The 27,875-nt window shown below is 40.6% G+C and overlaps 1 protein-coding gene across 2 annotated transcripts; it reads left to right on the top strand.

The window, feature by feature from the left end:
* Positions 1-216: 216 nt before the first annotated feature.
* On the top strand, positions 217-27,875 carry kitlga (kit ligand a). Of its 2 annotated transcripts, none has more exons than XM_035157342.2 (10): positions 217-634; positions 20,152-20,262; positions 20,744-20,800; positions 21,049-21,201; positions 21,481-21,661; positions 22,897-22,950; positions 24,519-24,622; positions 24,842-24,948; positions 25,643-25,706; positions 25,799-27,875. In XM_035157342.2, the coding sequence occupies exons 1-9, from the start codon at positions 620-622 to the stop codon at positions 25,671-25,673; spliced, it is 813 nt and encodes a 270-aa protein (XP_035013233.2). In that variant the 5' UTR covers positions 217-619; the 3' UTR covers positions 25,674-25,706; positions 25,799-27,875. The 2 variants fall into 2 exon arrangements, with proteins under 2 accessions (XP_035013233.2, XP_035013232.2); XM_035157341.2 differs by having other exon boundaries at positions 22,894-22,950.

The following is a 27,875-nucleotide window of genomic DNA, read 5'->3' as shown; positions in this document are numbered from 1 at the left end:
TTTATACATCAAATGTATATTATTTGTATAAATGTCCCTATTATACCGTGAAAAACTAACTTATTATTTCCTATTCACATTGGATGTATTCTGATGATTAACAATGGGAGCCCCCAGTGGGAAACGTCTGGTGTTAACGGGTTAATGAAAGCACCAGTGTATCAAACTAGGTATTGAGCAAGGCGCAGTGCGTGTCAGAGAGCGCGGGCTTTCTGCGGGCAGGCAGACGGCCGCGGTGCTGAGGCGAACCCCTGCGCGTCGTCAGAGGGCGGCTCTTTCACTGCTTTTTACGCATCATTAAAACAAGGCTTAACTCCCTCCCTCTGCGCGCTGTCCCTCTCCGCCGACGCGAGCCCTCAGTGTCTGGATTTATGTTGTAGATAGATGGGCTAGATGCCACACGTCATAAGCCGACCGTCCGCAAAAGTTCATAGCTCGATTCCCAATTCTCACCGTTCTTCGTCGCTCGGGCTCTTTTTTTTTTCCGCCTCCTCTGCTTGGATACTACTGACTTAGGCATTGGATATGTGCACACAAGATGATGACAGCCCCTTTCCCCCTCGTAGAAGTAAAATAAAATAGGCTTTCGCACACACTGGATTTACTCCTGTCGTTCCATATGAAGAAGTCAAAAGTAAGTGATTGTTTTGTGGCTCTTTTTTAAAAAAATCTTTTTCTTCTTGAAGAAACAAAGTGTGTGCGCTGCGCCGTGACTCGGGGACGCGGGACACGCTGCTGCTGCTGCTGCTGCCGCCGCGCGACTCGTCAAATTTAACCAGAAAGACTCGACACGTTTTTTATCTTCAATCCCTATTTCGTCAATGGACTTTTATAAACAGGCACAACGTGATTTGTTGCCACCTGTCCGGAGTTTGGACAGCGTGCTCCACATCCACGGCTGCCTCTGTCCGTATAGCTCAGCCTCCCGGTGCCTTCCTGGTCAATAGGGGTTTTATCAGCGCCGTCAGTCCGCCACTCCACCGTGTCGGCGCCTCGCGGAGCTGGCACACTTTCTCCTTTGGTAAATGGTTGCAGGTGTAAGCAGGGAGGTTTGTGGGGGGGAACTCGCACTAAACTCGCCCTATAGTTCTTAAAAAGCCAGAGAGGGTGAACAGTTGCGTCTGTTTCTAATTTGAGGGGAAACGCATGGAGAGATTTCCCCACGCGTGGAGCTGCATTTCGCCTCATCATTTATCCACCTGTTGACACATATTACTGAGATGTAAAAGGAGCCGGTGTTGAGAGTGAGGTCCGTGGCCCTGTTCTGTGTGATTGCGTCCTGACACGGGACAGTGATCCATCCTGAGGATACAACCACCGGCCCAGCGGGCCAGGCACCACCTCCCACCTCTGTCATCCGCCTGCTCTGCGCCGAGAGCGGCCGCTGTCTTCTGAGTGCTCGCTGCGGGCTCGGCTTAGGCTCTCTCTGTGTTGTCTGACACCATAATCTGTGGCCTGTGACTTGGCTGACCTGAAATGCACAAACGGACGAGTAAAAGGTCCCTAAAAGGTCCCTGTCATTACCAGCGGCAACAGCGGGGCTGGAAGTATCTCCACTTTGTCTGGGTGTGTAGGTGTGTGAGAGAAAAGATAGAGAGAGGGAAATAAAGTGTGTGTGTGTGCCATTATGGTGAAATTGCTCCTGCAGACATCCAGTGTAGAAGAGAGAGATGGTTTTGAGAACTCTGGCAGGTGTCTGCCCTTTTTTAGGAGTGTGTGTGTATATGTGTGTTGACATTTTGCTAAAGCTTTTAATTCATAATGGAGGCCGACTTTGAAGATGGGTGTGGTTCGACCCATGAGCCCTGAGTACTTGTGTAATAATGTAGTGACAGCATGGCCGGTAGCATCATGGGGAAGATGGGCTTTATGTATTTTAATTTGTGAGGTCAAAGAAACTTCACACACTTCTGCTTCAGAGCAGCCGGACTCATCTCAATCACTGTGCTGAAGTTAGTCTTTATACGTGAAGGTTCTATCCTCCATCAGTTGCACAGGTGATCACTGACTGCTATTAACCAGAATAAATGAATAATAATAATAACGTCTCTGTAATCCAAAACATTACCATTTTTCATTTCTTTTAAAAACGTGAATCTCAATCTGTGATGTGGAAGCTGACTTACCAAGATGTAATGTGTGTACGGGTGTGTTGATCACATATTAAGAAGGTGTGTTGACCAAATTTAGACAGGTTTAACCTGCACTACGCCTGGGGCTGTCTAACTGAACCCTGCGCATATCAGGGGTTTGACTAATCACTGTTTGTTTCTCTCTCCTTTCAATTATTATCAGATAGGATAAAATGAAAGGATGTGAAACATATTAATGCTGCCATAGCAGTGTGTGTGTGCATGTGTGTGTGATCGTGCATCTGGGAATACGTCTTTGAAGTTTTCTGGAGCGAGGGTGGGCTTTTCTGCATCCGTGCCGCCGTTAATCCTATTCTGAGCAGAGTTTCCTTTATGCTTTTTTAATGAACCTATACAGTAAGTTAGGCTGAGTGCCTTGGCTGCATTAACTGACACCTTTCATCTTTTATTTACTTTCATGGCCACGGCCCCCAGCGCTTTTCACTGTCACATAATCACATGTAGAAAATATGTCAAGGATTTGTCCCAGTTTTCAGGGAAGTAGACTGGAGAAAGAGTCGTCTTCTTCAAGGATTGCACTGCTCCGTGTTTAGTCCCCTCATACTTCCTTTTGAGGTTAAAATGGTAGATTTTAATAAAAGTATGATATATCTTTGGTATTTGCAATACGTTTTAAACCAGTTAAAATACACATTGTGAATGACAATGGGTGTGAGCGAGGGAGAAAGTGAGCACGTCCAGACCTTGACACCTCCACAGATCATTTGGCACCAGCAGGGAGCGCTAGTTTTCTGATTCCTGCACAGTGTAGGAGAAAACAGCTGCCTGACTCTGTGAGAGAGTCATCACATGTGCGACCCCCACCCCTGCTTGGTCCCTCCTGAACAGAGACACAAGCCTCTTTTACACAGCCTGTTCAGGGCAGGAATGTTGCAACTTTATTCCATCTCAGCGCTCCGTATAAAATGAACAAACATGGAATGGGGGGGCAACAATAAAGCCAAGGTTGTCAGAGCGTCAGTTTGCTTTGTGGAACAGACACAGATGGGCAGACACCCCTGGTTGTTGACTGGCCGAGCTATTTGCCCAGGTTACACATTTCCATTCAACGGAAGGAGCACTAGGCAGGTGAAGTGAAGCTGAACCGGGATGATTTAGACGCATACATGTTACTACTGTAACATAGGCAGTAAATCCACAGGCCGACTGCTGGCATGATGGCGGCTCAGTTTGCTTCTTCTGTAATGCTCTGGCATGTGGTCCCCTGGGGACCTTCGAACTTCCTGAGTAGCCCGAGTGAACTACATCATTACCTTGTTGATTTCCCAGAATTATATTCGTTGTCCGAGGTTTTTGAAACGAGCAGGTTGGCCGGAGCCGGCCAGAAGGAAAAGCATTAAAAGAGACAACAGACCGCTCGACATCATCAGAAAAATGTTGTCACATGTTCTGGGAATCATAAAGGAAGTAGGTGTTTGTGGCAAGCAGGGTGTTGATGTGTCAGAACAAATGTAATATAATCTAATCAAGTGAGTCACAGGTTGATGAATGGTTTTGATTGTGTAAGAATGAGATTATATTAACGGCAGGAAGGGAAACACAAAACTTGAAATCAGGGCTACTATGTATGCTCCTGTGTTGGACACGTTCACCCCAGAGCAGGGCAAGGTTAGCGTTGCTGCTTTGAATCAAATAATTAGTTAATGTGAAGTGGATCTCCTGACTTAAAAATCACATTAGAACATTGTTCAATTTGCTTTGCGTCCTCCCAATTAATATTATCTCTCTGATCTGTGAACGTCGGCTCTAAGAGGGGATTTATGTTACCTTATTAGTGCCAAGTGCCCGAGCCAGTAAAAATCTAACACTTACTAATGTTCTCTGATTGTCAACAGATATTTCAGTTTGCATCAGTGGTGAATGCGTATTTGTCCGTGCTGTGAATCAGCACATGTGCTTATAACTCATGTTTCAATTTCAGCTTAGGCCCGACTGCACGTCTTCCCTCCAGTTAACCACTTTGTGCTCAATGAGATCCATCACTGTCACATTATTGTGTCTGCTTACCTGCTTATAAAATCACATGTCCTTGATGTGTCTTAATGTGCATTTTGGATCAGAGACGCTTTTTTAATGGCTTCAACATGCATTTAAATGACAAACAGATGTCTTTTAAATCATTTTATACACATTTCTCTGTTTCACCTCGACCTACAAAAAACTTTGCAAATCCTGTCATTTAGATTCTTGGAATAAGTTATGGGGGTTTGATCAATGCATGTTTACAGGGAGAATTAAGCATCTGATCATTGTGTGATGATCGACTCTTGAAAGGTTGCTTGGGTCAAAGAGGTTCAGTCAAATTGACCTCCCAGAGTCACATGTTATTGGTCAAACTACAATCAATTTGCTTGAGTTAAGCGATTTGTTTTCATGCATTCTGGGCAGGCAGAATTTGAATACCTAATGGTCTTTGGGTATAAATAGAGCAGCTTCTTATCAGTATATAATATACTAGATGTTGTGGAGGTCTAAGTTCAGATCTACGTTAAGTTCTAGGTCTCGAGCAAAATAATTCTTCCAACAGCAGAATTGTTTATCAAGAATTAACATTTTTTTGAAGGTCTTGTCTCTAATGAAAAAGAGAAAATAGCCAGCAGCTGTGTTACCCATGACAAAGCCTGCGCAGTTCAACAGCGTTGCGGAAAAGCCTCCTTTGCACACAAAGCCAAGGTTTGATGCTGCTTCGGAATCTTGCCTCATTTGCACCATCCTGCCTTAAGGTGCAAACTGGACAGATGAGATCTTTCCAGTTTATCTCTGCAGCAACAAGACATTCAGTGTGCTGTCACAGATCCATCGAATACGTGCCCAGTCTAACTTTAACCCTGCTCCAAGGAGGCGTCACTTTGACTGAGCCTATTTTGCAGGAAATCTGCACGCTGCACATTTCCCTCTCTGGACTCCCTCTTGGTGTTTTAGCTGCAGTTGATTCCTTTGATGTTTGAAATATAAGACCACCAAGACCTCATCTTGGAAACATCCCTCGAAATGTGTCTGTTGAGGCTAAGCGTGTGTGTTTGCCTTTGTATGGAGTCGCAGAGGTTTTAGAAAATAGCCATAAAGCCATCCAGAAGAAAGAAAACACAGCCGAGTATCTGTTTTTAAAACACTGTTTATGGATGTCCGTACTATCAATTACTAAACACTGAGGTCTGTCAGTTCGGAATTCCTGCAGGTCCCTTTCAACCAGACATGCGAGACTGAAATGATCTGTCGGATTGGTTTAAAGATTTATTACACCTAGGTTTGGCCTTATCTCTGTTCCACAGAAACAGTTGGTGGGTGTCATGTGAATGAGAACTATTAGTGGGGAAATCACTGTCACATGGATGTGGCACACAACCAGTGCCTGGCTGATGGGTCTGTTCTGTGGGCTGGCAGGAAGTGTGAACCAGAAGCCACAGTGATACATTTGTCAGAGTCAGTTACCAGCACTTCACATGGAGACTTCTTGTTCTCTCTTGCCTGAAGTATACGATCATCTATAAAATGTGATATCAAATTTCTAACACCATGTTTGATTCTCTAGATAAGACTTTATGTTCTACGTGTGGCCAGGCAAAAACAGTGGCAGATCTATTTTTCTACATAAAGGGGCGTCAGTTGACACAGAGGAGTCAATTCAATGTCCAGCCTCCATGCACTGATTCAGTAGGTGAAAGTCATTCCTTGTTTAATGTTAGCTCTATAGCGTTAGAGCAAAGCCACACATCAATGATGTGTTTTCAAATTGTTCCTAGTTGAGGCACATTGTGTACTTCAAAAATGTAAGACAATAAAAATCTCTACAAATTGCTATTGTTTAGACCTCTGACCACTGACATGACAAGGGGACCTCAGGGGCGATCAGATTCCATTGCCCCTCGGCTCCACCTGTGGTTACGCCCCTGGAAAAAAAAAGAACAATTGTTTTGTTTCATTGCAAATTAGACATCTATTGGTTTTGGATTGTAGGTCTGATAGTCACTGTGCAGTCTTATTCATGCGTTATTAGATATTTCAATATATTTTTGTAGATTAAATCATTACTCAATTAATTGTAAAAAATAATCAACAGATTTTTTATATTATATTATTGTTGGTCGCTGCCCTGGCTAACGCAGACTCTCCCTTAGTCTGAGTTGATTTCTCTCTGTTGTACAAAAGACAATAATTCACTGCAGTTTTGTAACTCATATTTGACAAAAAATCGGGTCCAATTTACTGCACCTACCTGATCTCTATACAGTTTTTTTCCCCTCCTCTCTCCTCAGGGTCTGAGTCCCGAGAGCGATGAGACACTAATATCAGACCTGGCAGCCACTTCACAGGTGCATCAAGGGCCAATTTAAATAGTCTCCTCTACGGCATTCTCAAGTGGCACGACAACCGAATGCATGTGAGAAGATTGTATTCTGTGGTTTCTGCTTTGGCCAAGAGACATAATTGCATAGTGTGAACCAGCTCTGGATTCACTGCGCCTCTTTAAAATATGAACATATTACTTTTTTTTTTTCCTGTCTCTGCTTGAGAACATCAAAACATCAAACAGCATCTAGAGTGACTTTAAATGCAGTTCAATGATTCATTGCTATGCTGTGGTTTGTATGTGGTGTTTCATTGGCTGTATGAAGGCAGATGGATGCAGTAAGCGGTGGTGGTTTAATTTTCTTCACATCAGTAGTTTGCCATCCCACAACAAGCAAAGGCCCATCATCTGGTGAACATGATGAAATCTGAAACAAATTGTGGTGTGATTGGTGGATTATCATCTCCATTTTCCTGCGATAAAACATCTAATTGAATTAGCACACTCATCACCCCGTGTGTTCAGGCTCTTTTCCATGCCGCAGGTTTTTGTAATTGGCATGTTGCCTTAAACTCACCTAAACCTCAGAGGCTCGAGGTCCCATACCCATGTAGGACCTCTGGATATTTTCGCAAACACCAAGTCATCCCCTAAGTGAATATCCCCCCTGCTAAGCAATCCCAGGGTACATCAGGCGGAGCAGTCGCTGCTGGAGGGCATTTGGATGTGTTTGATTTGAATCGTGTTCATAGAAATCTTCATGCCAATTAGTGCATCTGCTTGCTAGGAAATTGCAGTTTCCACATGTGCCACTCTCCCTCGCGCCACGATGAGATGCTAAGGAGGACACTTGATGCAAAACATTAGAAACGGTTAGTCATCTCTGCTGCTCAGCAAACATCATTGAGGTATATTGGGTTTTTGTCATGTGCAACTGAAACTGCTGCATGTAGATTCAGGGTCGGTTAGATGCATTTTTGTCAATTTTGGCATCGGACTGGTCTTGTGACTTTTACATGTTTTTTTCTAAACTATAGCAACAAGGACTCTTTTTTATTGACTAGGATTTTAACCCTGATGCTAACTTGGTTCTCTCCAACACTAATTATTAAAAAATTATTTTTCTCCGAAGCCTTTCTTCTTTATTTAACAAAAAGCCAAAGTTCAAGCAGCCATAATTGGAAATGTTGTGATTAAAAACAGAAATTGTTTGATGAAAGAATAAATACAGAAGAGTGCAAATTAAATCAAGCATGCAATATCAGTGGTCAGGACCGGAATGTTTTCAAAACTGTACTACAGACACTTTTTTGTCTGCATCAAACTGCAAACAAGGGATAAATGAAAACTTCAAGGTTTATTTTTATTTCTGTACCTTTTTTGCAATTTAATGTATAAGTAGTAAAACAAGTTAGTGATGAAGCTGAGCCCCGTAGGGGTAAAAACTAAATTATATCTATGACAGATTCTGGTAAAGAAAAAAAAAGAAAAAAAAGAAAGCAGTTTCACAATGCCCTTCGTTGATGTCTCGTCCAAATCCCCCTCCTGCAGTTAGTGCATACAAACCAGATCCATCTTCACAACTTCTTGTTGACATAGTAAGGAAAGCTACTGTAGGCCTGACCATAAGGGGATCATAAAATGGTGCTTTTCCTTTTCAAAGGAAACAAGAGAGTCACCAAGTGCATTTTATCGTTCTCCTCCCACTTTCAAATTTGCTCTTAGTAGTAAGATTAGATTGCCTGTGGGACACCAGCATTATGACTTGATTGAGGTGGAAGCATCGGTAGCTCAAGTTAAAAAGTCCTCTGAACAGGCAGTTTGGTCCTTTCATAAATTTTAGGCATGGATCCCCACGTGTGGGAAGACGGAGACACATATTTTCACAGCGAATAATAAATGTCAGTCAAGTAGTTTGACAAATCGACATAACAGTAATTCTTTGATCACACGCTGGGTCTCACAGACAGTAACCACCGCTCCATCTCAAACAACATGTCTGGGGAAATTCTTCTCAGGGAATATGGGATAACAAGATCTCGTTGAGCCAAAGGACACTTGCCTTGCTCCAAGTTTGAAATAAGAATCTCGTGTACGTCCCCGAATATAGTTCCCCGGGATTGTTTTTACTCTCAGTTCCCAATGTTTCTTTAGCTTCACTTTTCAACTTTAAAAACCTCTAATCCTTTCCGGCTTGCTGACACTTTGATAATATTTGGTTGAGAGGCTGCAACATTTGGTTCGCACTTATCTTTCAATGCCTTTTTTGAACACAGTGGGTGTTCTCTGTGATTTCTACCAAAAGCCATTGTGAGGTCTGATCTCATTAGAGATTTCTATGCCAGTTTTCCATGCAACATATGCTTATTCACAAACACGACAAAGTGTTTTTTACGTTATATGAACTGAACCATTTCCCGCTTGCTCAAATGTATCGTCAGCTATAATGATAGCTGTGGCAGCTTGCTTGTTGTGAGCACCAGCGCTATTAAGTGGTTTAATTAATCTCAGCCTACGGGATCTCGGCCTCTATCTGTTCAGCTGTTGGTGATTTTCTCAGACCTGTGTTGCTTTACTCAGAGGTCATCAGCAGAGTCCAGCTTTCTGCGTGATGTCACCATGACGCACATGCATCCTCTAAGGTAGTGATTTATTTCTCGCTCTGCTATTTTTTTTTCATTTTATTTCTTCACTTTTTGCTCAACTGCCCTTTTAATCCTTTACAAGCAGGGATGCACCGATCCAATCTCAGGCTTGATCAGATCAGACGTGGCCAGACGCTGACCTTACTAAGTGGATCAGGTATCAGGCAGATCCAAGTTCAAAACAGTTCTACTTTATCAACGTCATCAAATTCACTCTTTGTGCTCTAAATAAAATTAATTTAGTCACGTCAGGCCATTTGCTAGAGACTGCTAGAGCAAAATATTGTCATACTTATCCCACTGAGATCCATGCTGTGAGTTAGACCTTTATCACACGGGATGGTATTCATACCAATACAATTATCCATACTGTTTATTGGTCTAGTTCTTCATGGATTATTCCTTATCACAATTGAGGCTACATGGATTTTTTAGTGCCAACACAACAGTTTCACAATCCATGAATCTGCACACAGTGAAGGAAAACAAATATGCATGTGGCTGTTCTGTGCAAAAGCTAGACTGTTTAACTGCTGTTTTTATTTAGGTTTTCTTAGTCAAAGACAAATAATCTGCCAAGCCTGCCAGCATGGTGCTAATGTTATTTTAACATTTACCCTTGGTGGGGAACCCCTTGCTTGGTTGAAGCTGTGGCACTCGTGTGTATAACGTCAAACACATGGCAGTCCTGGAATTTAAGCCCTTGTAATGTAGAAAGAGGTTTCAGCATATTTCTGGTGTTTCGCCAATTCACTAACGAAGCTTTTGTCATCTTTCTTTATGAAATGAAGACACGCTTTGGACCGATTCCTCCTCTGGACCATGACTCAACTTCTTGACGCAAGTTTTATATCGCTGCTTTGCACAAGTGTCAGAAAAACACACTGGAAAGGAATTAACAAGCTCTGAGTCATATGATTCAGACGGATTAATGGGTTGAAAATCTGGAACCGGTTCCCAAGTGCTGGGGAACTGCCGTGGAATACTACTGGGACACAGTTCAATACATATACTGTCAAAAAAGTCAACTCAGGGTCATTAATATAAAAAGTGGTAGAGTTTAGGAATCAGAGTTTGTCTGAAATATTCTGCAAAACTTTTAGATACTACTACCCACCCAAATAGTTGCACCAAGACCAAAGATTGCAACAGACTCGTCAGACAAGGGCCCCCCTGCATAGACATTCTATACATGTCGGCGTAATTGTCTGGCTCCTCTCTATTACCGTGAAGCCTGATTTGTTAGTGCCAGCAACTGTAAGTGAACCTCTGCAGACAGAAGCTGCAGCAGACTGAATGTTAGATACTAATTTGATTTACACATGAAATAAGTGAGCTCTAGTCGCTCGGAGATCGGGTGGACGTCCAGTGCCAAGGCCTTTGCTATTTTAGCCTCTTTGTTGTACCATTCGATTGTCTGAAAATACAGTTAACAGGTCATATTTTAATAGGCACATTATATTTCAAGGCGATGCGTTTGATGTTAACTGCAGTCTTGTTCTTAGTAATGTCAAAAGTCCTTTTGATAAGGAATACTTCTTTCTTTGTTGTCTTATCTCTATCTTTTTTTATGAGGTAAAAATAGCCTCTTGAATATTGAAGGCTCTGTTTGTAGTCTGTTCATGGAGATGTTAAATATTGACATGCAAATGAAAGGTCCAACCTGGTAACCTGTTCCCTGGAAATACTAGTCGTAAACAGTGTGCAGTAATGGGAAATGTTAGCACTATGTAATACAGAGTGATGCAAACAATGTCCTAAACATCAAATAATGTAAACATTTAGTGATTTAAGGGGGATATGATGACAGTGGGAATGTTTAATACTAAATTGCAATCTTCAAATACACAAAGCAAAGTCGTAACACAGAAACAGAAACAGCACCCATAAAAAGAAAAACCTTACCAAAGGATCAAAACAAAGCTTTTGCATGAAACATTAATTTAAAACCCTTGATTAACCTTAGCCTGGATGAGCTCTAGAACATCTGGATAGCAACAGCAGCCTGGTATTTTCTTTGCACAGCCATTATCATCCCCTGTTTTAATCCTCATTATGAAACATGGGAACTTACATCACATGGCAAAACTCAAAACACTGTTCGGGGCAAATGGATCAAATATCCATTTCTCTGACAAGCAGCATGTTGCTATGGCAGGCTCATGTCATGCAAGGTCCTGTGTTCCGCTTTTATGAGATTATGTGGTTAAGAGGGCCACGAGGCCGGCGGTCTGAAGAGCCTGTTCAGCTAATGATGCCTCGGGTTCAAAGTGACGGTGAAAAATGAGATGAGGGAGAGGAAGGATCGCAGGCATAGAGACCCTTAATGCACCTGACAAAGACAAGGGCTTCAATTTGGAGGGGTGTAACACCCCCCTGCTCATTCTGGTCTGACACCAGCTGCCTCTGCTGTTGAGGGAATGAAAGTGGTTGATCTCCGATGTTTTGGACACAGCGGCATTGTTGTTTTCAGGATTTTAAAAACCCATGAGGAAACGTTTTCAGCATGGCAAATATACTCCTTCCCTCTCAGTTCAGCCTAGGCCTCACATCGTTGCTAAGATAGTGTCAGGGGAAACATTCAAATGAGTGAGTTGAACTCTTGATCTTGAGCTCCCTTTTCTCACTGAATTCTGTTGTTTATTGATATGTTTGGCCCAAGCTGTGTATTGGGAGTCCACAAGCATTTTTGGAACTTGTAGAAACAAGATCTGTTTGTTTTTGCATGGGTGTTATTTAACCAAGAGGTTTTCCCATCAGTTTCCTTGTTGCAGTGAGACAGCTCACGATAAGATTGGAATCACAGTTCCATTTTGCATTTTGATTGGATCTTAGTGTGTTATCTATGTTTCTGTGAAAGAGTATTATACTAAAGCATGTGAAGATTTTTTACCCACTAGGAAATACATTTTTATAATATTTTAATCATGAACTAGTGCATTACTTACAAAAGCTTTCCTTGCATAATGTGCCTCTTGTAGGCGGCTACATTTCAGACTAGAACAATCTCTCTATGCACTGTAAGCAAACCTTTTTTTATTTAATCTGCAGCCAATGAAATATCCATCATTTAGACTGACTGCATTTTTTGAATGTTAGGATTGACAAATGCACAGAGAACACAAAACTCACACTCTGATCCCATGTGTAAATGGTATGACAGCTAAGAACACATTGCTTTTTATCAGCAGCACCCAGTTAAGCCTTCATACCTTGAAGCCACCAAGCCACAAGCCTTGTGGTACTCCGAGCAGCTCCAACATAACAAATGACAATAAGAGGAAGCCTTCATGCAAACGTTTTGCATGAAGTAGTCATCCTCCGAACCATGGGATTCTACATCAAATTGTTTCTCCACTGTAGGAATGTGACTTTCACAAGTGGACTTAACATCTGGTGTGATGAAATTGATTGGAGACACGTTTTAACAGCCAAAGCAATTTGCAAAAGCCTGAAACAGGTTTTAACAACACGAAAACAACTTGGAAATGCCTGTAAGATCCTCACACACGCACACACACACACACACACACGCAAGCTGCTCTGCTTCCCAGACAAACCATGCAACAGCATTTACTGTAATTCCTCAGTATCAAGTCACATGTTTCATATGTACGATTCACTTAAATATTGCTTCCACAAAACCCTCAATGCAGCTCATTCACTGCCCAGAAATACTTTCATTGCTTGAAGCTCGTTGGCTTTAATGGCAAAAGGAAGGAAGGAGACATTTTATGGGAGATAATTTGCCCCGCTGATGTTTCCAGTTGCCTGATTTTTAGTTGCCTGATTTTATTTTACAATAAATGCATTTAGCAATAAATGCATTTCAGTCCAATCTCATCTTTAACCCATTCATGTGAATCAGTATTAGCATCAATGTAAAGGTCCACTGTGTTGGAGTTTGTAGCATCTAGTGGTGAAGTTGCATTTTGGAACCAACTGAATAAGCAAACCTCACTGGTCCCCTCCAGGTAACATTAAATCATGAATGGCCCTCCTGGCAGACACTGTGGAAGTGGCCCTGCTCCTGATGAAGATAAGAAGTTAAGGAAAACCCAACAATTCATAGTTACAGATGATTATACTCTAATGAAAACATTGTTTTTCTGCAGAAGATCCCTCTAAACCAGTGGTCAGCAACCTTTTTCGAGCCCAAGATCACTTTTAAATTCCAAACATAAGCTGAGATCTACCACCCTGATATCTTCCAAAAAACCCACTTAGGAGGGTCATATTTATTATTTAGCAATTTCTGTGAAAGGCTGAATGTACGAGCATAAATATACACATAGAAAGGCATTGATGCAACTTTATGTATTCTATGCACAATATTCACATTCATATCAATGCATCTTCGGCTCCTGCAAATATTTCACAATAAAAATAACTTTTTAAACAAAAGAATAGATTCCGTCAACAGAAATGCTGGAGTGCTTTTATTTTGAAACACATACAGAAAGTGTTGACACCATTTATGTTTGTGACATAAATTCATCAGATAGACTCAAATAAATCTCAGGTGAAAGATAATTTTCTCTGTTTATTCTGCAGTCAACTACATAGTTTATCTGTCAATGTCACAACAAACACTTCCCGAACCTGTTTCAAAGTAAAAGCACTCCAGCGTTTCACTTTCTTAATCCATTCATTTCTTCTAAAGGGGCTGCCATTTAGTTTAATACATATCCGATTGTTTTGAAAGAAATGCAGTAGGTAAACCAGAATGCTGCCACCAGGGAACACACTGCCAATGTGAACAACAGACAACCAACACACAGCTGATCTGGTGGTATTGCAGTTGACAACATGGTGCTTGACACGTTAGGAGAAAGTTCAAATCAAATCAATACTGAGAGACTAAGGAGTCAGGAGTTTTGTTTCTTCTGTGTGAAATCCCTGTTGAACACTGGAATTGATTGCAGACAAATGTCTGATCTTGTGGAGCCACACTTGTAATGTGTTATGTTTTAGACTGCACACACTCTAGGTATATCTAGTGTGGGAGAGATTAATCTCACAAAATAGACCAGGCCTTCTTAGCCATTGCGCTCCCTAGTTTATTTCGGCTGAGTTTCAAGATGATGGAATCCTTTCTGCATGGGATACTGTCCAAACCAAATTGGCCATTACTTTGTCTCTCTTTTCGCTAATTATGTTATGGTTTTCCAGCCTGTCAACTTTTGTCAGCTTATTCATTTTATTTACAGTGTGATGTTTGTTTGACATGAGGGCTTAGTCCCTAAATCATCCTTTAAACAAACTTAGCAGGGGTAAAACCAGCTGGTGTCAGCATAAGGTTGGGTGCTTTTTCCCATGCCATGGAGGTGTCACAGAAGCCATGAAATGTAAACATATAAACTGGTCTTTTGATGCAACTTGAAGCTGTCATGATTGGCACATCCCTTTTAGTGTTTGTACCAAATGTGCAAATCCAATGTTTTCAATGTCATAAACCCATGTTATCTCAGACCTAGCCTATCCCTTCTGCTGGGTTTACCACCTGCTGGCCGCTCCCACCTCCTACCAGTTGTTGTATTTTCTTTTTGCTCATTGCCAAGCCCTGCAAACCTTTTGTTTGCATAGCTGCCTGATTCATGTTTGTGACTATTTACTTGCCTGCCTTTGTACTGTTGCCTTCCTGGTTTGGTTGTTTAAGACTTTTAACCTGCCATCACTGAAACCGCAGTGCTTTTTTGGGTCCTGATATTCTTGGAACCTGAAAGAAGCAAAAATGTATTGACCTTAACCCTGACACAAACATTTGTTTGCTGCTGATCTAAAGCACATAACTCCAAGCCAGTACAGGTTGGTTCTGTCTAAGGGTGTCAGGTCACATGGAAAAACCATGTGGATTAATTTTGTCCTCAAGACCTCAGTGTGTGTGTAACAAGCTTTCTTATGTAATTCAGTTTGATGTGGTACAGTTAGTTCTACCTGAAGCAGCCAGGTCACTACATCACAGTGGACAAAAACAGGTCAATAAGCTTTATTCTCATTCTGTCAGTGTAGGCGTGAGACATTGTTGAACATTATAGCCAGAGATGGTATCAAAACTATTTGCAGGCGTCTTATTTTACCCAGGGACATTGGCATGTCACTTTCGATTGCTTATGAAATGTTGGTCTTTTGTCGTGTCAGGTGATATTAAACAACACAATTGTTTATTTAAAATTAGACAAAGATCCTTTTGTCGATTTGTTTGATTTGCATTTTGTGCCTCATTAACTAAAATTGTTTTTGTTATTTGTGCAAACATTTTGTTTTGCTCGAAACCTTGTGTCTCAAGTGTCTCTGATTTCATTAATTATCATTGTGTGCAGAGGCTGAGGCAGAACTGATGAATCACAAGATGCCCCACACGTTTTGCTAAACGCTCCTACATTATTGTTTGCTCATGGCCATTTAAAGATGTTTCGTTTTGGCTTAGAAGTAGAAGCAAGGTGGAATTGAATTACATCTCCTCTGTACTTTAAATAGTGCTTTTCCTTTGGCCTTTCCTGCTGTTAATGGATCATTGTTCTCTTCCTGCTGTGGCTCTGTTTGACAGATGTATAGCCATAGGAGGAATGTGGGTAGGGACGTCTGCCAAGATTTGAAATAAGACTTGCGGGGAAAATGTATGTGGCAAAAGTATGAATGTGTATAACTGTGAATGAGAACAACAGGTTGCTGCAAAACAGTAAGTATATATATTTATAAACTATAGTTTATAGTACAGGTAGAATGTGCCTGAGGAGTAGACACCCACTGAGTTCCATTTGTGAAATACCATAAAGCTTTACTCACTAAAGAGGAGGTTCTCTTTCAAGGTTGCTGATGTGTTTTAAGATGATTTATGGCTGGCACTAATTGCTGTTGTATAATAAATCCTGATTGGAACAGAAAATAGGAGGTCAGACAAATGAATTGCAATTGTTAATGTACAATAAGCATTGGCTTAATGGAAAATACAAGTCCATTAGGCAGTTAAAAACATTGGGACCATTGGCAAGAACTTCCTACAACACCTACGGGCAGCAAGTGCATCTTAAAGATCCCCTGTGGAGTTTCCTTGCAAACAAAAGTAAAGTTTACATTCAGTGTTCCTTGCTTAAAGGCATTGTGTGTGTGTCTGTATTGGTGGCATAAACGGAATGGCAGGAAGCACACTGCGTGCAAGCTTGTGGAATGTTGTCCTCATATACGTGTGTTTTAAGTAAGAGCTAAAAACATCGGTCCAGAGAGAACATTTTGAAGGCTTAATTTTTAACTCGAAACTCATTTTATGCATCTGTTTATAGTTATAGATAACATAGTTACCTAAGATGGTTGGTAATTAGAACAGATAATAGAATATTAATTATGTAAGTCCCAATTTGTATTTTTTTTTTTAACTGAAATTCACTTTATACATACATACATACATACATACATACATACATACATACATACATACGGCGCACATACACGAATACATACATACAATATATGTACAACATGTGTATGTATAATGTGTACTTTTCATATCAATACTCTTGCCAACTAGCAGCATGACAAAAACGTTTCACATTTCAAACTAAAATCCCCTACTACTAAATACACAGAGGCTCAGGATCACATGCAGATCATGACATTCAGATCAAGACTATATCTTATGTCTTTTGAAGTTGAAATCTAACCGTCAGAAATAGTTGTATCGCAGCTTCACCCAATGTAAACCTGTGTGATGAGGTTTGACAGCTTTCCTGTCACAACAGCATCAACTGTTCCAACATGAAGGTAGAGGACTATCCCAAAGTGGGGTTGATAAGTTCTCGTACAAAGTTTATTGTCCCTTTCAGGGAAATTGCTTCACAGCCACGTTCGTAGAGACACACATAAAACACATTGGTCGACAACAGGTTACAGTTTACACAGTGGTCCGAGACTGTATAACAAAAAGTCATATCACCAGTAAAATCAATATCTCAATAATCTGTGCAAATGAGCAATTTGTGCAACAAACAATCCATAATTATTTGTTATTCACCACCTTCATCCCGGCTGTAAATGGCAGCCGGGATGAAGGAAACCTTGTATATCTTGGATCTCACAACAGGCCCCTTGAGACGGCGACCTGAGGTCAACTGTTTAAACTATGACCTGAGGGGGTGATCTAGGCTTTTCATGACTGAAGTAGCCTTCCTAAGCATTTGCTTGTTGTATAAGTCTGTGAGCTGGTAGCCAGCTGGTAGCCAGCTGATAGACAGCTTTGTGGCAGCACCTGAAGACAGCTCACTAGTGATCCGAAAAAATGCAGGTCTGACAAATTCAAATAGAAATGAAAGCAGATACTGTCATTTTCAAAAAGCTCCTGTCACCTGTATGAAAGCGGCTGCTATTTACTTTAAGAACAATAATGCCTATTGGAAGAATAGTAGTTCATTGGCAATCCCATTGGTATGTAAAAGGGTAACATAGTCATTTAATTAATTCTGCTCATATGCTGATCATTAGATAAGAATTAGATTTTTACCTTTACCCACTCATTTCCAAAGTTGATCTTTCCCTGGCAGCCTTTAGATTTATAGCTGTTTTTGTAACCTGACTAATTTCTATGATTATGAAGTATTAATAAAATATAATTAAAATGATTAAACAGTCTCTTTAATGTTATAGGTCATACTGCCTTCTCTGCTGTGACGATTCAAAATGCTATCTGTGAAAAAGCCCTTTGTCCCTTAACTAGTTCATTCAAAATCTCCATTGGTTCATGTCAAAATGAGAGTCTAATGTTTCTCTTTTGGAATAGTGTCATTTCTTTTCTTCTGGCAATCCGTGAGAAGAGAACAAACCAAATGCAATATCATTAAGCTCTGAAGAACTAGCCTGACATGAGTACCAATAAGTCACTTGTTGCATTTTGTTTGAATTAATACGTATTCCGCATGTGTAGTTTATTATCAATTAACAGTAATAAATCTGAGAAAAAAGGAGGTGGAGGACCTTCTGGTCTTCGTATATCATCCTTGGAGGTGTATACTACATTGTTGAACACATATCGCACTAACTCTTCTGACGTCTGAGATCAGATGGTAGTAAGGGTGACACTACTCACAGCTGAGTGGGAGGGATACAAACTTCAGGATGTATATAAAGTTCATAGGGGTCAAGCAGAGGGAGGCTGTTGTAGCTTTGAACTCGTTGCTTTGCAGCTCAGGGATTTTGTGTTGCATGTTGTCGGTCACACAAAATGACTTAAAGGGATAGTTCACCCAAAAATGAAAATTCCCTCATTGTCTACTCACCACTATGCCGATGGAGGGGTAGGTGAAGTGTTTGAGTCCACAAAACAATTTTGGAGTTTCAGGGGTAAACAGTGGTGCAGCCAAATGCAATGCAATTGAACTAAATGTCGACCACTTCTTCAAACTTAATAAACAACAGAAAAGGAGTTGTGAAATGCCTCCATACTGCTCCTGTTGTGTCCTCCAAGCATCGTAGTTACTGCAGTTCTCGTGATACTCACGAGTTCTCGCGAACTGCAGCAGTAACTAGGGGGAGGATCACAGCAGACATTTAGGCTTAAATGACACCGTTTTTAGTCAAATTTGAATGACAGGGCTTACAGATTATGCCACAAGAGCAGTATGGAGGCATTTTGTGTTGATTTTTTTTTTTGTGTTGTTTCTTTACATTTAAAGTGTAAGAAGTCCATTTACGTCAATTGTATTGGATTTGGCTGCAACACTGTTTTTGGGTGAACTATCCCTTTAAAACTTTCAGCTCCTTTTGTTTACTTCTCATGACCTGAAACCGCTCACCAAATGCCTGAAGGGGTTTCGCAAATTTATCTGAATATTCAAATGTCATAGCAGATTTTATCAGAACTGGAAAATGCACAATTACCCCTTTCCAGGTGCACTTGCCACAACATGCATTGCTTGCAAAGACAGTAATTCCTTCCTGGAATCAAATCCAGCATTAATCTCACGTACAAAAATGGCTAATTGGGCGATATTTGATACTGTCTGTTGCTAGAGAGAAAAACAGGATTATTCTTGCAGCGTTCCCATTTTTTCTCAGTATCTTGTGACACGATCCACTCGTTAATGGTTCTCCGTTGCACAATAACACTTTTCTATTTTACTTCATCGAGTGTTAGCGGCTCTGCAGCAGCAACAAGGCTCCTTCACAAATATATTTTTTGAACAAGGTCTTACTTTCTAACATACCAGCCTACTCACCACAAAACGTTTCAGTGGAAAGTTGCATGCTGGGAACCCAAACTCGGCAAAAAAGTGTTTTATATTTACCCAAGATCATTTGTTCTTTCAGCTCGTGCAGCTACATTCATATTACGTACTGAAAGAATTTGCACAAGGCATTGCCTTAATTTAAAGCCGCTAACCCAGCAAATGCGTCTGTTGCCGAAAAACTCCTGACAGTTCTTCTTTATGATCTCCGGGACTTGAGTCATGTGACAATGGACACATTACTTTCGTCACACTTGACTATACATTTTTCTATCCACTTACTGTGTATGTATTTGTGATGAGTAAAACCAGAGCAAAGCAATTTCCCTGCAAGGATTAATACAATATTTAAATACAATTCTGAAAATACTAATTTATTATTCGGGACCAACTTGCAACTTCCCTGAACTTATCTCATCATATCTAGGACATGTCTGATTTCATTCATTTCATTGTTATCGTCCTGGACAAATGTGGTTCAAGACATGCATAGGCTGAGGCGTAACAGATGGATTACAAGATCTCCTCCACATTTGCGTCAGCATGGTAGTTTATTGCTGACACCAAACGTAAAAGCTGCTTCGTGTATATAATGTCATTCTGTAAATGTGGTCAGTGGTTTTGCACGGTCATTTTGACGTTTTTCAACACTTGTGACTTTGAGCTTTTTTTATTCAGCTTTCACCTCTACCACCAATCTTCTGTTCATTCTATATCATGCTTAACCCCTTGTTGTAATGCTGGTTAAAATGTGTTTATAATTGTTGTTTTTTCTTATTATTTATTTAATGAAAAAGATGAGACTAATCGTCAAAATATTGCTTTTTTCGCCCCTTTACCTGCAGATTTGGATACGTGTCTGTGTCTATTTACTGCTGTTCATCACTCTTGGGGTACATTCAAGTAAATTTGACGTCAACCCAGTGACAGATGACATCTCTAAGCTCTCTGTTTTGGTAAGGAGAAGACATTGTATGTCTAGTGTGCAATACATACTGTATATTTAATCTACAAATTACAAAATAGATGTGCACATTTCTTTTAAGAGGCACTGTCTTTATATTTGTTGTATTTGCACAGTCACAAAAGCAGGAAGCATCATTCCTATTTAGCTTGTTTATAACATTTTTCAAGTCAGATGATTGCCTGTCTGGACTGTGTGGCTGTGTTACGCCATTTTCCTCCATATCAGGTCAGGATTATTGCTGCCTCTGCTGAACCAATTCTGGCTCTAGCGGAACATACAACATTATGATTCATGCTCTTTTCAAAAGCCTGGCGGCACCTGCTTTATTGCCAATGTTAATATGTGCAAAGGTCTAAAAGTTAGGGAGCTCAAAACAACCTCAGCAAACAGAGAAAACTAGAAATTAAACCTGGATGATATTTCAATGATGATGGACGTGATGTAATACTTTTTTTTTTCTTCTTTTTCAGAGACAAAATATTCCTAAAGATTACAAAATTCCTGTACATTTTGTTCCTAAAGAAGAGGTGAGATGCCAGACCATCATATTATCCTTTTTATGACTGCTGCTTTTCTCAAACTTTGATCATCTTTGATCATCTTTGATCATCATCATTTCAGTAGTCTTTCTGTGACTTGGTGGATATGCACTATTGAATGTTCACGTTGACATTTTGGTACTCTGATAATTTTCAGTTAGTGCACTACGTATTAATTATCTATCAGTTCATGTCATTGCTCACCTTTTTCCTTGTCTCTGCTCTTTGTCTTCTAGGGTGGGATGTGTTGGGTAAAATTAAACATCTTCTACTTGGAGGAGAGTTTAATAGATTTATCGCATAAGTTTGGAAACATTTCATCCAACAGAAAAGATATTAGCATATTCATCCAAATGCTCCAAGAACTGCGGCTCAACATGGGGTCTCTGGTAAGTTGTGGTAGACCCACAAAATGTGTTGTAAATATACTGACTTTGGCCTAATGAAGCTAATGAACTAGTGTGAGTGACAAACACTAATGTTACCCAAGCCTGTATTACATTGCACACATGGTTAACTTGCAGGCCTTTATCGCAAGATGAGTGACATGTATCTAACCAGCTAATCACAAATTTGCACATTATCAGTAAAAAAAAAAAAAAAAAGCTTTTAACTATCCCTTGAAATGAATTGCCTGAAATCTTCAAATTGTGTTTATGTTTTTGTAGGAGCCGATCATGTACGATTTTGAGTGCCACTACAGGGAAGAGAGGTGGCAGACAGCGCGATACTTTGACTTTGTCAAAGACTTCCTTATAGCTGCACAGAATAGAGAAGATTCAGATGACTGTAATCCTCCTCCCTGTCCCACCACACCTTACACAGTAACTACAGAAGACTATTTAGAAGGTAATTTCATTATAAGTGATATTTATTCTTTATATGTTGCCTGTTTGTTGTGCCGTTTACCAGGGTTAATGTTTTGACTTTGAATGCAGCTTTGGACACTATCAGCACACTAATAGCGTTGGTCAAGACTCAACTCCAACATTTCAATTTGCATCTGCAGGGTGGCGATAAGTAGAATTAAGCCCTGTGTTGTGACACAATCACTGTATTTTTCACACAAGTAATAATCTCACTGCCTAGAGCATTAACAACCCACACAGACTACACGTTAGCAATGTTACTGGAGGTCAGGGAAGCTGGTTACATTACTCACATGCAACAGTGTGTTTAGTGATAAAATCAGCGAGTCGGTGAGTCTCAGATTAACAGCTCAGATCAGTTTGGAATGAAGCCTTCCCACTATTCTGTGATAAGATCACCTGAACTGCTGCCAACCAGACATGTGTGATTTTTATGGGCGTCTTTTAACCGTCGATCAGCCTCAGAACATTTGCACAGCTACTTTTTCACCCTGATTCCAGCATGAGCTCAAATTTAAAAGTAGTTACCATAAAAGATGTTCACATGAAGGCCTTCAGAACATTGTTTCTGGTGAGATACACAACTGTTGTGATGTCCGAGATTCGTAATGATCACACAATCAAATGACTTCCAATCATGCCAGCCTGCATAGCTTGAGGTCAATAGTGGTAAGTGAGAAAAATCTGTCTTTTTATGAATTGGGTTGACTGACTCTTTAGGTATTTTAAGTGCTTTATTTTAGAAAACATTTGAAAACACCACCACCCTCTTTGGGCTATTGTGCGCGGCCCGGGGTCTATTTAGGACAGATCTCTTGTGACCGTTTGGAGAAGCTTTTAAGCCGGGAACCATTATTTCTTCACAAGAACTTTACAAGATAAAATAACTCAAAACCGTCTCGGTGCTTAGACGGCCCATGGAGACATGGCTGAGTCACAGGACTGAGGGAAGATGTCCCCAGGCAGCCCATGTGAAAGGAAGAAAAGGGCCGAAACCTGACTGTATACGTGTTGATTACAGAGCAATCTTCCAATCTTCCCAAGCGCTTGGCTTTTCTTTGCCAGAGTGGTCGGATCGGATCAGATCTTTTGTATGTGTGTGAGTATGTGTGTGAGTGGTGGGGTAGTGAAAAAGGTGGTGAGGTGACCTCAGGTGACAAGGTTTTCATCATCAGGCGTCAACACTTTTTTTGATGTCTTATCTTTTTTCAGCAGAATCGCCCACGTCCAGCAGCAAAGGCTCAGACTGTACGACAGGCTGCAATCCACGTGAGTTCACAGTTCTCGTAATTACTGAGAAAACAAGTGTCAGGTCTGGTGTGTCAAAGCCGGAGGTTTTGATGGCTGCACTGATTTGCAACCATCAAAGCCTGCACTGATTTGCAGCCATCAAAAGTAGAGCAAGTCAGCCCATTCCATGGAGCTGCTGTCACTTGATTAATTACACACTGCGAGACAAATTCATCATCACATCTCATATAGCCTGCTGCAGGAAGGCTTTTGTCCACCTGCACCAGAGGCCAATGGCAACCGCTACATTTTCAATAGTTTATCTGCTTCTGTTTCTTTGGTCGAATGTCCCATTCATGTTGGTCCAACTGACAGAAAATAAGTTTTTTAACTATAAGAATACACACACACATAATACAGTGACACAGGTTTGGTCTATGAACAGAGAAAGTACACTAAGTGAGTTTCCTATTTCCTATTGGCTCACACAATGGCTTTGGTTCTAATCAATAGACAGAAAATAAAGATGGACGACATGGCAGCTCCCAAAAATATAGCCATAATAGCTTGCCCCTGGTGCCTGGCTGCAATATAGGTTATAATCGCCCCTCTCAAGTGCAACAGAGAACAAAAACTGTATAGATGAGGGGTGAGAACCCGAACAAGCACGAGGCAAATAGCGCTGCAGGAAAACACTAACTTTGAAGATTGTTGTGCTATAATGAGAAGTGTAATTTTTTCTGGTTCATTATGAAACTGTAGCAGGACAAATTAGAAAATTGCGGGCCACCACAATCTAGATAATTAATTGGATACAGGAAAGACACAACAGAAGTCATATTTCTTATAAATTATTGTTCATATGGCACTTCAATTCAACAAGTAAATATTACAATTAATAAATAGAAAACACAATCTGATGCGAACCATGACTTCTGTGATTCTTTGAACCCCTGAAAAATATATTTTAGTTTTTTTTTAAATATTTTTTGTTTAGTTACTAAAACTCCACTCAGAAAAGTGTTTTGCTCTGTGGATGCATGGAGCTGTCCTTTGCAGAATGATGTTCTGTATGTGCGGAGTTTGACACTAAATTCCACATTGGGGAAAGATTAACTCGAAAAACCACATCAAACACAAAATTATTATTCAAAACAGAGCGTTTTTTTATATGTCTGAAAACTTGTCTGGATGGGATGTTTAAGGCAAATCTGGAATGCCTTGTATTAAAAGTCAGTGGTTTACTTGAGGGCGGCGTTTTAGTGTTTCTTTGCCACTTCTGAGTGATTTAATTGATTGTGCAACATTAGAAAGCAGGATGTTGATGATAATCAGTGATAAAATAAACAACTAGCTGGTATTTGCAGCTGTTTTGCAAATGTTCTTTTATGCCCACTATCAGCAGACGAAACCTGTTTGATCGCACTAACTAACAGTGAATACATTTTCAAATATAGAAATAAAAAGTTAGCTAAATAATGAAATCAATTTCAATGTTAAAAGCAACGCGAGTCATGTTTGGGTAAAATCCTTCGTCGACCACAAATAACAAATTTAACATAACACATTCTCTTTCTGAAAATCATATGATTTTTTTCTTTGTTTAGTTGAAATTCAAGGAGAGAGATTGCTGCCCGAGGTGGTGGAGCGAAGCCTTCTCTCCCTACTCTTCATCCCACTCTTAGGCCTTGTATTCCTGATCGTGTGGAAGGTGAGCTGACCTTTGACCCATGGCACTAACCTGTGTAACTGCCCGAGGTGCTCCAGAGATAAAGTTGTGATGTAATGTTTGTTACTGTAAGGAGATTACTCTCGGATCCATGGAATTTATGACAGCCAGAGATACTTTGTGGATCTGAGTCGTAGTGATTGCGAGTGGGGCGAGTGAGTACTTGGACACTGACAGTACTTTCCTTCCCCTGAAAAACAGGTCAGATCCCGGAGGAACGAGCAGGCTCCTCAACAGAACCCCAGAGCAGGGGCAATCTTCACAGGATCAGAATGGACTGCATCTCCACTGGATGAAACATCCGAAAAGTGAGTTGCTTTATTCCCTTTCACATGTATCTTTACAGCCAGAGCAACATTTCAACAGGAAACTATTCCCCTTCCTTTCACTCACTGCCTGCTCACACAGGGCGAGGCTTGGATTGTTTTCAGCGGTCATCAGTTTGGGCTTGAGGCTTAATTAAATCTTAGCTTAGCCTGCGTCACATAGCAGGAGATGAAGGTTTTGAAATGAGTGGTCATTTAGTCGGCTAACAACAAGATTTTTCCATGTGTTGTAACACGCTGCTCCCACAGACGAACGACAGAGTTGATTTATTTACAAGAAGACACCCTCCTGCTGAAACAGCACTGAATCATTTTGTCTCTGCCTTTAACTTTTACTTCCCATGTGTGAAGCCAATTCAAAAACAAAGCAATGATGGATTATTATATAGCAGGATTATTGACCATTCACTCATCAGTCTGTCTTCACTGATTAGGAAAGATCTCATCTGACTTCTGGATGGTGTGTTTGTACAGGAACACAATCACTAGAATCACTAAAATCGTTTCATGCGTAGCCACCACCTGACTGGGCATTGAACACTTGACTCTTGTCATGTGAAAGCTCTTTCAGCCTCCCTAAAAGAGCCATTTCTGTCTTCTTCAGACGACTTGTTACTGCTGCTGTTGTCGTCGTCTCAGGATAGTGGCTAATACTTTTCTTTCTGCTCAATTACAGAAACAAGTTGAACGTCATTGAAATTGTGTAATGCTTTTCCCCTCGATGTTCTTCAGCATAATTGGTGAGCTTTTCACACAAAAATCAAGACAATTGTTTGAATCCTACCTGTCACGGTGCTCTAAACCCTCTGTCCCCGCTCTTTCTCTTCCACAGGGCTCTACTCTTTTCTCCTGTTGGTGTCCAGGGGTGATGAAAAACAAACTCGAGGCTTAATTCCATAGTGAGACCTCAGGAGTGAAAGGCCTGTTTTGGACTGCTCTCCAGATTGACAATGGCAGATTCACGATTGCCATGACCAAGATTTGTCTGGTTAAATCATGCCTGCTACCATATGGATAAGCTTGCCTTTCTTTGTAAGACTGCATTAACCAACCGCATGCTTTTGAAAAAAGACTGTGAGATTTTGTCAGAGAGAAACCCCTGTATCACGCCTCCACTGGATTCTCTGGCTCCTGCAAATCGTCCATCAGACCCTGCTGCATCATGAATTATTTTAGGGAAACGCAACGGATGACTATTGAGATCAATAATGACAATCAGTTGTTAGGTTGGAGTGTGAACAGGACACGCTGGCTGTGACCTTTCCCATAGGGCCGTCCTGCTGCTGACTAGCTGACACTGACAGAAGTGGGCAGGACACAAAGATCTGTTTCTGTATGTAGTCTTAAGTATTTCTATCATGTTCTTACATTGTACTATGTCCATTCTTTGGTTCTGTGCCTTGTTTGATTAGCGAGATTGACTCTGTGTGTAAATGTCAAAAAGCCTGTCTATGTTTCTGTGTGGTAGCAGACAGTGGAGAGATCATTACATGGCAGATTAGAATAATCTCACCACAGTTACTCAGCAGATATGGTCTCCAATCTCTCTCTCTCTCTTTTTCTCTTTCTTCTAAATTAACTCAAAACCATGACCGTTTAGTCGGCTTGACCTGTGCCCAGTTATGATATGAAGACGATCCTGGAAAAGCAGTGCTCCAGTATGTGAAAACTCCTTCATCGGCAGTACAGTTTGCAGTGGTTGGGACATTTCTGGCCACCGTTACATTTTAGCCATTGTAACCTGTAGGAAACAGTTCAGCACGTAACTCTGCTTGTTTCATGTGTATATGGGACTATATGTTGGGACTTTTTGTTATAGCAGATGAGAGTATATTGTGCTAAATTGAATCTGTGTTTGAAAAAAACTGTATACCACATTGGTGTTCATATAGTTCAGAGCAACAGTACCTTTCAGCATCAATAGCTGGAATTCTTTGGCGTGGTAAAGTATTGTGTGTCATGTTGAACTGCAAGATAATCGTATTCATTCCAAAATCCGTCTTTGAAGAACACTCTATGAACGTCCACATATTACTGGTGCCATATTCTCTATGGCAGTTTAGAGCTGAGTCTGTGTTAGCAAATGTATACCACATTGGTGTTCATGTAGTCCACAGCAGCAGTACTTTTAGCAGGAATATCTGAAATTAGTGGTGTAGTGAAGTACTGGAAAAAATTTAAGCTTTTAGACGATTACATCCACGCAAAAATGCATTTTTGAACAATATTGGAACATACTATCTATGACAATTTAGACCTGAGACTTTCTGTTCAGTCAGCGTTAGGTTTTGCTTTCTACATGAAGACTATTACATGCAGTGCCCACTATTCTGAGACATAGGCTGGTCTCGCCACAAACAAACTAACTGACAAGATATACTATGTCAAACGTTGCTTTTCATACATAGTCTATGAATATCATGAGCTGCAACAGGTCTAAGCTGTGAACAAAAACAAATCGATGTATGTATAAATATATATATATAAATTAATATATATATATATATATATATACATAAATATATAATACATGGTCTCCCATTTTCCTGTCTGTGCAAGAGCCACAAACTGTATGTCTGATGCATGGACGCCAGAAATCAAGCAATTTCATGCATTAGTCAAGAGAATGAGTGCCCTTAAATACTGTTCCTATGTGGGTTGTTGTGTGGTCTGAGAGTGAGCAGGGCTGCATTCCGAACAGTGCTTTCGGGCTCGAGTGATCCAATCCATCCCACTCCACTGGGTGAATCAAATGGCTCTAGACAGGAAATAAGTCTGGGTGCCAAAAAGCAAATGTAATTACTGCCCGGTTGGTATTCTGGGTGAAAACTCTACTGTATTCTGTATTTTTGTATAAATGTAAACAAACATATATAAGATATGAATAAAGAACACGTATCCAACTGTTA

Source organism: Hippoglossus stenolepis, chromosome 5, assembly GCF_022539355.2.
Source record: "Hippoglossus stenolepis isolate QCI-W04-F060 chromosome 5, HSTE1.2, whole genome shotgun sequence".
In the NCBI taxonomy this organism is placed as follows: Eukaryota; Metazoa; Chordata; class Actinopteri; order Pleuronectiformes; family Pleuronectidae; genus Hippoglossus; species Hippoglossus stenolepis.
Note: the sequence above shows the minus strand (reverse complement) of the source record. Positions and strands in the feature narration are given on the sequence as shown.